Below are 16,187 nucleotides of genomic sequence, written 5' to 3'. Positions count from 1 at the left end.
AATTACTTAGAACAAAGGGAAAATGCCTGAAATGCATGTTTATTACTGTCTTTGTGCGCTCAACAAAGATGATGTCCACAAATAAGAGCCACAAACATACTTCTGCGTTTCTACACAAGGTTCAGTTCCCTGACATGAGGATATCTCAGCTGATTATTTCATCTCTGCACTGCAACTCTGAATCTGTCATCTCCCTCTGACCTGCAAAGTGAAATACGCTTGTGTGTTTCTGTTTGTTTGATACCAACTTAACAGGGCCAGCCCGAGCCCTCCTGTGTGCAGTTGTGTATCTGCTGAAATCAGGAGCATTAGTCACATTTACACAAAGAGTGATTTGGCCTTTAAAGCTGATAAACTATCTGTGCTGACTCAACCATTTAGTGAATGAAGTATCACAATCTGCTGGCTGCAGCACCACATTAGGAGCAGAACTTGTCTGTCTATACTTGTTCCTGTTGCTGTGACTCACTTGGTGAATTTTAGTTACTTAGCGTCATTGCACTGCAGTGTTCCCGTCTATAAATTGTGACTAGTTATGTTTATCAACTTACGTAAAAGGTTTTGAGATACAGGGATGAAATGCACAATGTTGATATTACGTATTTACTGTTAATGTGTTCTTTAGAAGCCTAATGCTGTTTTGTATTTAACATCTGAGGTTGTTACTGCCTTGATTTTGTGGAGATTTGGTATCTTCAAGTAAGTTCTGTCATCTGAACTACTTATTTCAGAAGAGCCAGGAGCTCTGCAGAGTACACATTCCTGTTCCTTAGCACTTAAATGGGCTGTCATGGAAGCAGAAAGTTTATGGAACAAAAGATACCTAATTACTATAGCAGCCTAAGAGATCTGATTTGTGGCTGCCTGGATCTCTTGTTGACCTTCTTTGTTTTGAAGACTAGGGTAAGAATCTAGAAATGAACAATGTCAGGATATTTTTTTTTTTCTTGTTGCGTTTGTGTGCGTTGTCGTTACCTTCAGTGGACTCTGCTGCCCCCTACCAAGTTGCAGCTGCTGTTAACAGCAATGGAAGCAATTGGCTGAACACGTGAAGAATGTTTTACGTTTTTTAGTGCTGAAAGAAGATTTCTGTTATCACTTATAATCACTCTCACTATGTAATTATCACTCATAATAGGGAATCTGTAGGTGAAACAGTAAATGTATTTTCTTTAAAGGGAGAGGAAAACAGCACAAAAAAATCACTTTTAGTTGGACAGCAATGAAGAAACTGCTTGAATTTTTGTTAGAATGCAAATACTTGTTTAGACATATAAAGGTCACTATGAATTTCACTTGAAATAGCATAGGAGTGCTTCTGATTTTAAGTATAGAAGTAGCACAGTGTTGGAATTCTTTTGGTTTTGTGTTTTGTTTTGGTTGGGTTTTTTTAACATACATTTCCTCTTGTTTGAAGGTGCATATTTCCTCTTTGTTACAGCTGCAGGCAGTGTCAAAGCATGCTACAGGAACATATCCTGCATGTGCTAAAGCCAACTGGAAACCCAGCTGTAGTTTCTAAACCTGAGAAGTCAGTGGCTCTTGTCTGTTTCACAGACTGTGTCAAAAGTCATATTAGCGTGGTTGTGTTTAAACCATTTCTGTTATGTGTTGATGTGCAAAACATCTGAAATATCTACACATTTAGGTATTTTCTGTGGACAAGTTACATGTCTGCATTTACATGGACACGCTTAAAATTTTAAGCCAAATTGCTGCAGGTAGTACTCCTGGGATGTGGGATGTATGTTTGCACAGTTTGCCATAGTTTTTTCTCCGACTGGACCGTTGTGTTGTGGTTCTGCTAAGCTTCCTGTATTTTGCATTTGTATGTTGCGTGTAGCACTCATTTGGGTTAGAGGAAAACTGATTAGTATCAGTGTATCTGAGCAAATGACAGTGAGTACAGCCAGCAGTAAAACATAAAAATGTAGTCAGATGAAGGTGTGCAATAGAGTGCTTTCGCATTTCTACCCCAACACTATTAGCAGAAAATGCTTAGCCTAGAATGCCATAAAGCTGTCTGGTTTGTGATAGGATTCTAGAACAAGTGCAGGTTATGCAATTTCAGAGAAATAATATCAGCCGGTTAAATCTTAAAACACACACACACATATGCACTAACCCTTTTGTTTAAATTGTTTGTTCAGAGGTTTTATGTAATGGAGAAATATGTTTTCCAAGAAAACATTTAGATTGCCATTAGTGTAACTTTACTCCTTTTATTTGTTAAATACATGAAAGGAAGGAGCTAACCAGGGTATAAAATTCTAATGTGCGCTCGCACTCTCTGATTTTAGGAGAATTATTTCGTAATATAATTTTTCTGCTTACAATATATAGGCTTGCAAAGTGTTGAAGCAACAAATCTTGGCAGAGATCAAAAAAATACAAAGGCATTTTGCTCTGTATATGTAAAACAAAGGCTGAAAGTTTGGGCAGATCTCTATCTGGCAGACTTTCTATCTCTTAGGTCATACAGAGAAAGCTTTTGGCACTGACTTTTTTGGCAAAAAGCTTTGTCTGGAAACATATTTAGTCAGCATATGAAATATGATAGCCCTGGTACCACGAATGTGTCTGAAGATGCTCTAATAGAGTTAGACTTCAGCCCCATCTGGTGTTGGAACAGGATTGCTATGTTCGAGTTTTCCAGCATAGGACAGCCCTTTGCCAAAACACAGAGCAGTACGTGAGGAGACTGACAAATTCATACAAGTGTCAGTTTTACTAATGCTTTCTATTGTTTGCTACGCTGATGAAAACCAGTTGTGCCTGTGGTGAATGCCAGCATAGCCATCCTGCTGCTGAGTTACTAACCACGGTCTCTACAGAGAGCTGCATCTTTAACTGAATGGGTTTGTTAATACCCTTACAGTGTACCTATGTGATCAGCAAGTATATTTTCACCTGAAGCCTGTAAGAATATAAAATGATTGATATTCAATGCCTGTGTTTACAGAAGTAGCGGTGGACATACCTCAGTGAAATGTCTCCAATAATTTGAGTTATGCAACAGTGACAAAGAGACCAGACTTGTGGATTTGGCTTAGAAGGCTTAAAAACTTAAGGCATTAATTCATGAAAGTCTCAAATCCTGGATACTCCAATGACTATAAAGCATAGCGGATTAATGTTTGTTTTTTACTTAAGGGTGATTGTTTCAAGAAATAAAAAGGCTCACTTTTGAAAGAGATTTTCAATTATCTTCCAATTGTTATTTTGCAGCAGGGGGGAGATAGAAAACGTACATGTGAAACAAATCAAGGACTAAAAATCCATAGCTTTGTTTTGAGGATATAAGAATGGTTTATTGCCACGATTGTAAGCTAAAGGAGAAGAAACAGTGACTTTCTAGAAAGGTTTCCCTGGCATTATCTGGCTTTTCCTGGATTGCAGTCCAGCCTGTCCTTCAAACAAAATACCTGTTCAGTTAAAATTTGACTCTGATGAAAAAAGCGCTAAAATGGCAGAGTTTGGAATTGCTTAAACGTACTTTGTCACTTAAGCTGAGCTCATTCACATTCGAAGCTAAAACAATCTTGGTTGCATTTAGGAGAGTAAACATACTCTTACTTTCATGTTTAAGCAGTTACTTTGAAAGCAATGTGCACTAATCTTCCGTTTTATATCCTCTTCCTAGCATTTGTTTTATTGGGCAAAATTAAAGGTCAGTGGTCCTGAACTAGTCAAGAGAATTATTCTAAATTCTCAGTCATTGCCACTTCTCTCTCTCTTTCTCTGCTTTCAGTAATACAGGGCTTAGCTGCCAAAGTTTTAATTCTTTACGTATGAGAAGAACTGTATTTGCAGCTTTTTTTGTATTTCAGTTGCATAGTATTGTAAATTTACATAAAAAGAGAAGACATCAGCAAAAGGCTACCTGCTTATTCAGAGTCATTCATAGTGTTGAAAAAGTGTAATGATCAACCTGTTTCTTCCCTGTTCTTATCCTCATTCTCTTTTGTGTTTCAGAACAATCACTGCTCAAAACACTAGCAAACAGAGTGGAAACATATGGATGAAATTCTTACCATGCACTGAACAGCACGGCACCAAGCGCAAAGCTCTGGGAAAATGTCTGCTTGCAACGCTTTCACTGAACACGTCTGGAAACCTGGTGAATGTAAGAACTGCTTCAAGCCCAAAAGTTTGCATCAGTTACCCCCAGTATCTGAAAAAAAACCCCTCTCACATGGAAATCTGAAAACCAATGCAAACCAAAGTAACAGTCATCGTGGGAGAAATACAGGAAATTTCCGACCACCTGTGGCAAAGAAACCCACTATAGCTGTGAAACCCACCATGATGGTAGTAGATGGGCAGGGTGTATGTGGCGAAATCAGTACACCAGATCATTGTGAGAATAAATCAGTGCCTGCAGGTTGGAACCGAAACAAAGCTGTCTTGAACAAAAAACCACTGAACAATAATAATGAAGATGAAATTGAAGGTTATAGCCATGTTCATAGGCCTTATGGCAACAACGAAGGTGTAAGTAAGATACCAAATAATAATAATGGACTGACAGAAGTTTTGAAGGAGATTGCAGGTTTGGATACCACACCTCAGCTAACTGGGAATGAAATGAACTCGAGAGAAACCTTCTTGGGAAGAATAAATAATTGTTACAAAAGATCATTAGAAAGAAAGATCCCTCCAAGCTGCATGATGGGTGGAATGAAGGATTCACACAGTAAGCACGTTATTCTGAGTGGAAGCACTGAAGTAATAAGTAATGAAGGTGGACGTTTCTGTTATCCAGAGTTCTCTAGCGGAGATGAGAGTGAGGATGACACGCTTTTTGGCAGCATGCAAGAAGAGCATGAGAGCTGGGATGAAAGCGATGAAGAGTTGCTAGCAATGGAAATTCGTATGAGGGGCCAACCTCGCTTTGCTAATTTTAGAGCTAACACCCTATCTCCTGTTCAGTTCTGTGTTGACAAAAAATGGAATACTGTGCCCCTTAGGAACAAGTCTCTCCAGCGGATCTGTGCAGTAGATTATGATGACAGTTACGATGAAATTTTAAATGGTTATGGGGAAGAGACTGTGATTCTTTATGGGCAAGAGAGCATGCAGAGCATGGTGTCTTCTGATTCTACATCTCCTGATTCTTCTTTGACAGAAGAGTCTCGTTCTGGAACAACCAGCAGTTCTTCACAGAAGCTCTGTAATGGAGGGTTATCTCCTAGTACTCCTCAGGACCTCAAATTGATTGAACCAGAATATGAAAGTCTTTGTGATAATCAACAAGTGAAGGATGTGTCAAAAGCTCCCAGAAATGTTCCAAAAAGTCTAGAAACTCACAAGGCAGTACTTGCGCTTCGACTGGAAGAGAAAGATGGCAAAATTGCTGTACAGACTGAAAAGCAAGAGAATAAAAGTTCTTCAGATGTTGGTGGTCAAGCTGTAACTATAAATTTGGTGCCTGTGGAAGAGCAAGCTAAACCTTACAGGGTAGTGAATATGGAACAACCAGTTTGCAAGCCATATACCATAGTAGATGTATCAGCTGCCATGACCAATGAATGTAAGGAGAATCAGACTGAAACCTCAGAAACCAAAACCACATCATCTAACCCAAGCTCACCAGTAACTCCAGGCACACCTGTTACATCCTCTGCAGCATCACCTGTACGAGTAAATGCTAATCTGAAAAAATCCAGTGCAATCAGATATCAAGAAGTGTGGACTTCTAGTACTAGTCCAAGACAGAAGATACCTAAGGTGGAGTTAATTGCTAACAGCTCAGGACCTTCTGTTCCTCCCAGAAAAACAAGCCACAAGTCAGCCCCTACTTCACCTACAGCTACAAACATTTCTTCAAAAACTATCCCGGTTAAGTCTCCCAATTTATCTGAGATAAAATTCAACAGCTACAATAATGCTGGCATGCCACCTTTTCCTATTATCATTCATGATGAGCCCACTTACGCTAAGAGTTCCAAAAATGCTATTAAAGTTCCTATTGTAATCAATCCAAATGCATATGATAACCTGGCTATCTATAAAAGTTTTCTAGGGACCAGTGGAGAGCTATCCATCAAAGATAAAACTACTAGTGTAATAAGCCACACATATGAAGAAATAGAAACAGAAAGCAAAATGACTGAAGCCATAGGAGGTAAACCCACTGAATTTTCCCAAGCAAAGGGGGTGACAAACAGCTCTGAAGGCAGGCTGGGTTCTGTGGCTCAAAAGGTCCAAGAGTTTAATAGCTGTCTGAGTAAAAGTCAGATATCACCACAGAGAAGTCATAGTTCTGACCACAGCTCCCCATCAAGAGCTCAAAAGACAACACAAGAGCCTGCAGCAAAAATAGATGTAACACCAGAGGCTTCTGTTGGCAGCAGCAGTGGTAGAGAGAATGCAAGCACGGTGCTTTCACAGATTGTGGCTTCTATCCAGCCTCCACAGTCTCCTCCAGAGACGCCACAGTCTGGACCTAAGTCTTGCAGCATAGAAGAACTGTATTCCTTACCCCCTGATGCAGATGCTACTAAAAACACCCTGGTACGACCCAAATCTCTGTTTACGTCACAGTCTGAAATAGAGTCGCCCAAGACGGTGGAAAACGCTGCCATTAAAATGCAGAAAGAGTCAGTTTCACAGCCAGTTGCTACTCACTCTCCAAAGCTAGTGAGAGCCACCCCAAATACCACAAGTCCCAAAACAGAGCAAGCACCGCCATTTCCTCCTCCACGGTCCACTTCTTCACCCTATCATGCAAGTAACTTGTTGCAAAGACACTTCAGCAATTGGACCAAACCAAACAGTCCCACCAGGTCGACAGAGGCCGAGTCAATCCTTCATTCAGAAGGTCGCCGAGCTGCTGATGCAAAACCCAAACGCTGGATATCGTTTAAGAGCTTCTTCCGCCGCAGGAAAACTGATGATGAGGAAGACAAAGAGAAAGAAAGAGAGAAAGGAAAACTGGTGGGTCTTGATGGAACTGTTATACATATGCTCCCCCCTCCTCCAGTTCAACGTCATCACTGGTTCAGTGAGGCAAAGTCAGACTCCAGTGAGAAGCCATCGATTGTTTTCATGTATAGATGTGAACCGGCACAAGCTGAACCAAAGGCTGACCATCAAAACAAGAGTGGAGCGGAGTCTGCTATCGCAGGTGCACTAGCAAAAGACAAAGGAGAAATGCAGGAAAAGTCTCCAGAGAGCTCTGAACAGAAAGTAGCAAGCCATTCATCACCACCTCAGATTCCCAAGAAAATCCCCAGGTAATCTGCTCATCTTTTTTTAGTCACTTATTCAGTTCTCAACTGTCCTGTATATACTGGTGAAAAGGAAAGAAATTAAGGAGTTTTGTTACATTAAGTGTAATTTTTTCAAAATATATTTAATTTAGGTAACTTAAAGCATATTGCATATCAGAAAGGGTGTAAAAAAAAATACTAGAAACAGTACCTGATATTTGGAGTTTGTGTTGCAGATTCACTAATATGTCACAATAGCCATTGAATCAGATACATTTTCCTGAATTTCCAGTTTCAAAAGTATTCTTACGTTGTAGGAAACTAAAGAATTCCTCTGCAGAAATAGAAGGCAACTATTGAAAAGTATAATAGAAATGAAAAGATCTGTGACTCATAAAAGATGGTGTGCTAACTTTATCTCACATGCCCAAGAATACAAGAGATGCTAATTAACTTGATGCTACACTGCAACATCACTGCAGCACTCCTAAAATAAACCATGTAAAAAAGTAATAATAGAATTAAATTATCTATAAAGTAACCTATCTCCATTTTGCAGGCCTTTAGCAATGAATATACGTTGTTGTCTAACAGTATTGGATTCAGTAGAGCTGGTTGCTCCATTTCTGCCTGACAATTTTGTTCAGTGATTTCATTTTTAATTTACTAACAGAATTTACTAAAATGTTTCATTGTTTCAAATTCTGTGAAACTATTTGGCCAGTAGATATTTATTTTACTCCTATGAAGTTCATGGTAGTTGAAAGTTTTAGGTTTGTCTGTTGGTTTAAAGGTCTGTTTTTTCCCTTATCAAGGGTACACGTGCTTTCTCCGTTGTCTCTCAACATGAAGAAGCATGTTGATTTCCAGATATGCATTGTTTTCAACATACCACTGAGTTCCTACAGCTCATGACAGTGCATAACCTAAGAGGGCTGGAGATGTTTGTTACAATCAGTTATGGGGGCATAGTACGCGTTTCCCTGAGCACAGACCACAGCTGTTGATGTATTAGAATATGTCTTCCAGTGTTGTTATAGAAACCAATTCCAAAATAGCTTCAAACTTGCATTATTTAATTCACTATAACAATAACCTGCTGGTAGGAAATTTAAAATTTTGTAAAGTTTGAGCTATATGTGAGCCTCAGAAAATGTATCATGGCAGTGTTCTTAGTGTTTCTTTTTCTGTTGTCTATACAAGAAAGTTGCAGTAATTTTTGGTTAAAATGGTTTTAAAGTTGACTTAAACTAATAGAAATCTCAGTGTGAGCGTAGTTTGAGTTTACCATAAACTGATTGCTGCTTGCCTTGAAGTAAAATAACTATGTCTTAAACTAACCAAGAGTGACCATTTGCACTAAGTGTAATTAAATCACTTCTATATCACATCTTGGGAACACTGATACAGCATTCTCATGAATATGAGGACTACTTTTCAGATTGTTTGCCTCTTGTCAGACATGGACAGCTTTGGGTTTTGTAATGTAAGGTGTTGATAGGGTTTATCGTAGTATGATGTAAAGCTGGCTTCTGTAGATTTACATTTGAAGTAATTGCCCGAAAAACAAGATAGGATGGCCTCCAAAACCTTAGTGTACTGTTTCTCCAGACTTGGACGAACTGCAATCTCAGGGTCAAGAATTTTATTTTTTTTAAAAAAAAAAAAATGTACATGAAAATTAACAAATAGGGTTTAAAAAAAAATCTCAGTACAAATTGTGGATGTGAGTTTCAGAAACATTAAGCACTTTCACAAACTATTAAAGTCAGTAGGAGCTATAAGTGCTTATTCAGCATCTCTGCAGGAGGTACAGTACCACAATAATACAGGTGTGGGCAATGACAAAAGGGGCTGTCCCTGTATTTACAGGACATATTACAGTTTAAGGCTGAAGACATTGGAGAATATACCCAGGGCTAGAATAACCCTTGATAGGAGTCTAGTCTCTCTAGACTTACCCTAAATTAAATGGGGAGAAGTAGGCAGCTTTAGAGAGCAAGTTAAAGAGTTGAAGTTTGTGCTCTCAACCCCCTTTAGAGGAAGCGATTTTTTTCTGTTATCTCCAGGGGAACCTAGAGAAAATGAGGTTGTACCAACGTTTTCTTGCTAGCATCATTACCGAATGCATTGCCATCAGGAGATTCGCTTGCTCCCACATCCTTAGTGCCCTGCTCTTGTGCTGACAAGACAGTTCATGTGGTCACCTGTGGTGAACCAGACCAGGGAAGTGATCCAAGTGAAAAATAACTTTGCAGTTATTTTCCAGCCAGATCAATTTGCTGATCTGACAGGGGGACCAGTCAGGAAGGAGCAGCTGCTTATCTTGGTGGTAAAAGGGCAATAACAGGCTAATGGCTGTGGTCATAGTTGGCACTTGTGCTTAGACTGCCCTAGAGATGGTGCTGTTATAATGTTTTATATTTCTGCCCTATTACGGGAATGCCTTCTGCCCTTACTCTTGAAGGCAATTGGTCATTCTGTCCTGTCTCATTCACTTATTCCAAAAAGTATGTTTACTCTTTATTTTTCTGCAAGTCATGATGATATTGGCTAAAACCATATCTCACTATTTTCCCTGGTGACAATTGGAATTTTCCAAATGTTAGAATTGGAATTTCTTCTTTCTAACAATATTGTTCTATGGTTTCTACAAATTCCAAAGAAAATAGACTGAGGTGCTGAGAAATACGTTGTGGGAACACTGGACAGTGGATATATTTATCCTTCAGTTACTATATTCAGTTAATTACCTTGATGCAATTTGATGCCTTAAGTTATTTGGGTTTTTTACTTAATTTTTAATATTGTTAAAAGAGACCAAGTGAAGCCTTATAGTGCCAAAAGATGAAGTTAAATCTTTTTAAGAGTTTTGGCTTTTGTTTTTAATATCCCAGTAGGTGAGAATCAGGACTGTCAACTTCCATTTTTGCACAAGCAGGAGACATAACAGATGACATACTACACTTGTTTTTTGTTAACTCTTCAGGTATTAGTAAGAGGTTAGTGTTAATTCAGGCTGTAATATGTATATGGAAAAGATGTTTAAAATGCTCAGTTAAACTTGCAGAGGCTTAGAGGAAAACAGAAGACATGGAGAGCAATTGGTGAAGGTGATGCTTTTCTAACTGAGAATGCCATCAAAAGTAAGCTCGCTGAAAAACCAAACCGATGACCTGGAAAATAAGATAAACTTTAAAAATGTCAGATTACTGGGGGGATCTTGTAAGCAAATGAAATGAAGATACGGTATTTCCTTACTTTGCAATGTAACATAGCTGCTAAAGGTTGATAACATAACCACAAAACAGGGCTGAATGTGTTTCAAGTTATCACTAGAAAGGTCAGGTTTTCCATTTGAACAGCACTTGCAAAATACTCAGTTCTTTGGAAAGCTGAAAACTATCTTTCTGTTATACAAAAGAACTTGGTATTGTTTTATCCATATGATTGTTTCTTTCTATTTGGTGCCAGGATGCACATAGGATGGTTCAAAAGGAGCTAGCAAATACTAATGTGTTAAATTTACCAAAAAATTGTAGATGGATTAATTTTTACTAAAAATCAGCAGTCACATCAGCTTTATCATTAATTGGACTGAAAATCAGGTGTTCCTAGAACACCTGTAGTACATGACGCAGCAGTTGTTCTCAGACAATACCTAAAACTGACCTCTAAAAAAGTCATTGTAATTGATGAAGGTGGTACAGCACAGTGTGGAATCCACACAGAGGTTTAAAAAAAACATTCTTCAAAGGCTTTGGTATCTAGCGGATCAGACTGTTGCTACTGGAGTTTCACAAGATAAAGATTTCTCTTCTCCTTCATTGAGAGAGCACTGCTTATACCCAGTAGCAGCTTTTTAGATTGAGACGTTTCCTAACAGAAAACTGCAGCACAGCCTTCTGATTCTTCCTTTCCTATCTTCATAAACTACATCAGAGTTGAACTAAAACCTCATTCAGCACTGTTTTAGATGGCAGTGCCTTTGTAAATCAAGATACAACTGACTTGTGCATGGCCATTTCCATTTCAGTTGCATATTAAACTGAATAGTTTCCTTTGATAGCTACAAGTCAGCTGTAACTTTCCTTTATAGGATCTTTGGGCCAGACTTGGATGAAGTAAAAATAAAACTGTATGTTTACTGAAATATTTCCTTCAAGTAATGAGGTCTCTATATTCATTCCATTCTGGTTTAGGTAATAAAGCATTTCTTCATAGCTGAAGTTGGGATTACCAATCTAATTCCTAAAATGATGTTAACTTTTTCAGAAGGATTTGAAACTAAGCTAGTAATCAATAGATAAAAGTTCTGTTGTTCCACAGCTACGGAAGATCACTATACTGTTGTTTTATCTTGCTTCCAAAATCAGTGAAATGCTTATTGTGTGTGTGTGTGTGTATATATATACACACACAAGTTTTTAAAGATTTGGGGTTTTTCCCAAAAAAAACATGCTTCTCCATTGCAGTTACACACTACATCAGCAATTTGGGTTCTTTTAAGGCTATTTTTTGTGAAAATAGCCCCTGGGCATTTCACTGGGCACTTTCATGGGCTTTATACTTACCAGAGGACACAGATATCAAAGCTTTTGGAATTGTCTTGTCATCCTTCAAATCCTACCCCAGTACCACACTCATCGTACAAATAGTTCACCTTGAGTAACTTCCAGCCAGATTGCTGCTCCTGAAATTAACAGAAGTGTCAGTGACAGATGAGAATCTTTTAGAAAATTGGCCAAAGACTTGCACGGTTCCTGCCTGCCGTGGAAGCATTTCAGTAGTATAAGTGATCCTCAGATGCTTTTTGTTGTGATGATTGCCTTGAGGTTGCTGACAACTGCTCACGCTGTTTGCTTTAAAGTACAGTAAGCCAAATGTGATTTCAAGCATCTGAGTTAGGAATCGAGTTTCCACATACAGGCAACGGAGAAGGATAACTCCAGTGAGGTGATTTGGAGCACCAAGACTTAAAAGGCCCAAGATAGGTCATCTCTTCAGTGGGTTTTTTAGTAATTTCTGTTATGCCACTAACTGTTATTTAAGGAAAAAAAATATAGGTGGCTGGGGCTAGAGGTGTGCCATAGTGCATATCATCTGTGGTCTGGAAAAGGGAGCTTACACGTAGGCTCTCTTGATTTGGTGGGACAGGAGCCATGAAGTTACTCCGAGTGCTCTCTATCTCTAGAGGAATATGAATGTTCTAACAGATTACTCAGTAAAAACAGCTGGAATCATTGTTCTTCAAAAATGTAGTCATATATTAAGATCAGGTTTACATCCAGAGACAGGCAGGAATAACTGCCACATTCCACTTTCTCATTGTCATTGATCCAATCCTGCAGGTTCCACAGCTGCTTCAGAAACTACTTGAGAACAAAATCTTTTAAATCACAGTAGGGCTCTGTTTAAAACAATGTCCTTCCCAGTTTAAAGGACCTCTTGTGTAAGTCCTAAGGTAAGGTTCCTACCTGAATCCAAAACCTTTTAAGTGAAGCTTGCATAAATTGGTGAGGAGAATTGAAGGATGTTATAGCTGAAAAGAGTATTCTTGCTTGAGCAAGTCTACTGAAATGGGAGCAATTCTCACCTAAAAAATTCAGGTGGAACTATCAATTCCCCATTCTCCCCAAATCTATCTTGATTTGCTTTTTTCTAGATATCAGCAACGTTTATTTACCTTACTCAGCAGTGCTCAACAATGCTCTTAAGAGCATTAACCATGTATCTTACCCTGTTTCATCAATGAAAACTTTTGTAAGATTTTTCTCTAGAACATCTCTATGCTAGCAGAATTGGAAATTCTGCATGTTCATTAAGCAAAAAGTTTGGTAACATTTTATGTGAAGATTTGTAAACACTGAGGACTGTTAAAGAACCAAGTAGAAGGGGTTTTACCATTTATTATGTTATAAATTTAGATTAAGAAATAGTAAAACATGTATTATTGTTCTTAACTCCTCTAACACAGTCTATAAAATGGAAAGACCGAGAACTAAATATGAATAAAGAAAGATTTTTTTTTTTAATAATAATGCACAGTTAATCTGTGGAACTCATTGCCATTAAGTTTCACTGACACTAAAGAGCTTAGCAGGATGTCTTTACTGGATTATCAAATGTATTCCCATTATCCATGCAAACATCGCATTATACAAGATTTTTTTTTTTTTTAAGAAAAAGGAATGTAAATTCTCATGCTTCAGAACTAAGCCAACTTCTAAATAATAAGAATTAGGAATAAACTTTACGGCTTAGTTATTTCAGATTTGTTGAGAAGTTTCTTTCATTTTCCTCTTAAGGGACTATTTCTGGCTAGTGGCAGTGATGAGGAACTGAACTGCATGAGCCACTGGAATGGGTTTTCTGTACCCATAACATACTCTGAAACCTGGGCACTGATCATCTTTGCTCAGTGTTTTGCAGGTATAAAGTGGTCTGTGTTCTGAGTGAAAGTTCCTGTGTAAGGTGGCCCTTGACCGCCCTCAAGCCATTAACATATCTGCATTTTTCCTCAACCATTATTCAGTCAATTTAGTCTTTTTATTAGCTTTATTAGCTTAAAAGTGTAGGGCCTGAGGGGATCTCAAAGGCATCTCTTTGAAACTAAATATATCTACAACTTCCACAGATTTTTGTTTTTTGTGTGTGTAAAACTAAGTCATCTTCCATGTCAGGCTCTCTCATCTCAAACTGTACAACTACCATTGATTTTTGCTTTGCTGATGTCCACGCAGGGAGGAGATCAGAGTCTCAGCTGGGTCTAAGGCCACATCAGCTTTTCTTTGTGTTCCTGTCACTAATTTCTGCCACTTGGATTTATGTCCTGTCTTACACAGAACTGTACTCCCTCAGCTTGACCTTTAGATCTGACCCTAATTCAGGAAGGCACTCTTAGAATCACTTCTTGTAAGTGATTTATCTCCATCATATTCATTGCTGTTTATTAATCACTCTAATTGAGAAAGCATGCTCTGAATAGAAGAAAATATAGGTCACGCAGTAGCTGTGATTCCACTGTCCTTACAAAAATTAACACGCTACACAGCCTGCTTTCTGGATTCTTACTATTCCCAAAAGACCGAGGCAAGTTAGGCCACGTCATCTTTTTGACTATCCTCCAAAAACCGTGTGGAGGAGGAGAGCCTGAGGGAAGGAGTTAGGGGCATTTGTCCCTGCGGAAAAAAACACTTCTAAACCAATTCTGAGCTTGTGCACATGTGAATGACAAGTATGTGAATTCAGTGGCATGTTACCTGAAGGACAGTCATTTTTATGGCAAGTTCTTTGACTTGCACATAATCTCAGCTGCTTAGGAAAATAAATGTTCTCTGTGTGTGGAGGGCTGCTGCCTCCATTAACTGAATAGTTGTTTAGTTTCAGCCACATGTGCCCGAGGAGCAGAGTTCTCTAAGGTAATTCATTTCCTATGAAGTTTGGTTTTGAAATAAAAAAGGGAAAAGAAGGCGGCTTGAACAGAGGAGGCTGCGCCCACTATGGTAAAAGCTAAATATGTGCTCTTATGCAAGGCATCAAAGAATCCATCCTGGCAAAATATCTATAAATATCCCAAATAAGGAGATAGCTTTAAGTATCACTTGCTATCAGCAAGCAGATACAAAGTTACCAGGCTTTGATGGTTCTAATCTCGGAGAACTGCTTGTTTATCAGCTGCTCTACTTTTCTCGAAAACTAGTAGTTTTAACTGTTCAGACTGTTTCATGAAGCAAAAGCAATTGGGAATTTGGTTCTTGTGGCTTACTGAGTGAGGACGTTTCCCCCTTTTGTTCCTTCTGTGTGCTGCTGATTACAGGTTGGCATTTTGCTTGTTGAGTCGCTGCACTGTGTATGTATACTTGATCTCTCAGTCTTTACTGTTAAGCTACAGGGAAGCATTTTCCCACAGATTTCATGGCCTGACATTTAATTGCTGTGATTTAAAATGTATTAGATTCAGACACTGGTTGGAATACAGTTTTGAGATATTCACTTACTTGTAACAGTAGGTTAGTCTAAGTTCTTAAAACTCCTCTTGAAATTTGAACCTGCTTTTCCTTAACTAATTAACATGACTAAGACCATAGTTGTCATACCAAAACCGTGATGCAGTAGACTGTGAACTCCTTTTCATCCAGGAAGGCAGTGGAAGAGTTAAGAAGGCAGGGCTGTAACTAACTGGTTTCCTGGGGCGCTTTGGCAAGTCCCTGGGACCAACCCCCTAAGGTAAACATTAAGGTGCAGTAGGTGTATCACTCTGTGCAGAGTTCAGCCCTGTTGCTTACAGCTTGCACAACTTGTAGCACATCAGAACACTGTGGAATCAATGGCTCGCCAGAATTTCAAGACATGATTAAAAGACTCAAGAAGGCCCTGAAAGAATTTCCTTTAATGGGGAATTGTGTGAGTGAGTACAGTGGGTGAGTTGTTTTTTTTTTTTTTTTCTTTCTGCCTTTCTAGCTGTTGGTTTACTTTGGCAAAATGCTTCTGAGCTTAGGTTTAGTGTATGTGCTTGCATGTGTCTGGTTTGGAGAATGAGTATGTTCTGTACCTCACCAGTCGATACTAAAAAATTACTTTGAGGTATGATAATTCCTGGTTTGTGGCAATGACAGAACTGTAAAGCTGTTAGAACCTATTTCTTAAAGAAATTTCTTACTGAGGAATGCAGGTATGTATATGATTTACAGCAACTACAAGTCTTTAATTTCTCATCATCTTGAGAGCCTTGTTACTGCTTTTATTTTGTGTATGCTTTACTTTGAAATTATATTAGGTTAACTCTTTAATGTGGATATATTTATGGCACATGGAATGTTCTTCACACCATTCCTATGCATGGTACTAAAAATGAACAAAAAATTTTATGCTGATTAAAGATTACATCTTCTTGAACTTATGCCATTTTTTCTCTTTTACTAACAAGTTCTAATGAGTTTTGTTTGTATCAGCCTGCAGTTAAAATTCATG

The 16,187-nt window shown here is 38.5% G+C and overlaps 1 protein-coding gene across 2 annotated transcripts in view; it reads left to right on the top strand.

Moving 5' to 3' along the window:
* The first annotated feature begins 4,029 nt into the window (after positions 1-4,029).
* PEAK1 (pseudopodium enriched atypical kinase 1) overlaps positions 4,030-16,187 on the top strand; it is a 39,993-nt gene continuing 27,835 nt past the window's right edge. The window contains exons 1-2 of one of the 2 annotated variants that reach the window (XM_075713792.1): positions 4,030-7,238; positions 15,521-15,637. In XM_075713792.1, coding sequence (XP_075569907.1) covers positions 4,078-7,238; positions 15,521-15,637 — 3,278 coding nt within the window. In that variant the 5' untranslated portion in view covers positions 4,030-4,077. The remainder of the gene's footprint in view (positions 7,239-15,520; positions 15,638-16,187) is intronic. The other variant, XM_009490122.2, reaches the window with a different exon arrangement.

This window comes from Pelecanus crispus, chromosome 7 (genome assembly GCF_030463565.1).
Source record: "Pelecanus crispus isolate bPelCri1 chromosome 7, bPelCri1.pri, whole genome shotgun sequence".
NCBI classification, from domain to species: domain Eukaryota; kingdom Metazoa; phylum Chordata; class Aves; order Pelecaniformes; family Pelecanidae; genus Pelecanus; species Pelecanus crispus.
Note: the sequence above shows the minus strand (reverse complement) of the source record. Positions and strands in the feature narration are given on the sequence as shown.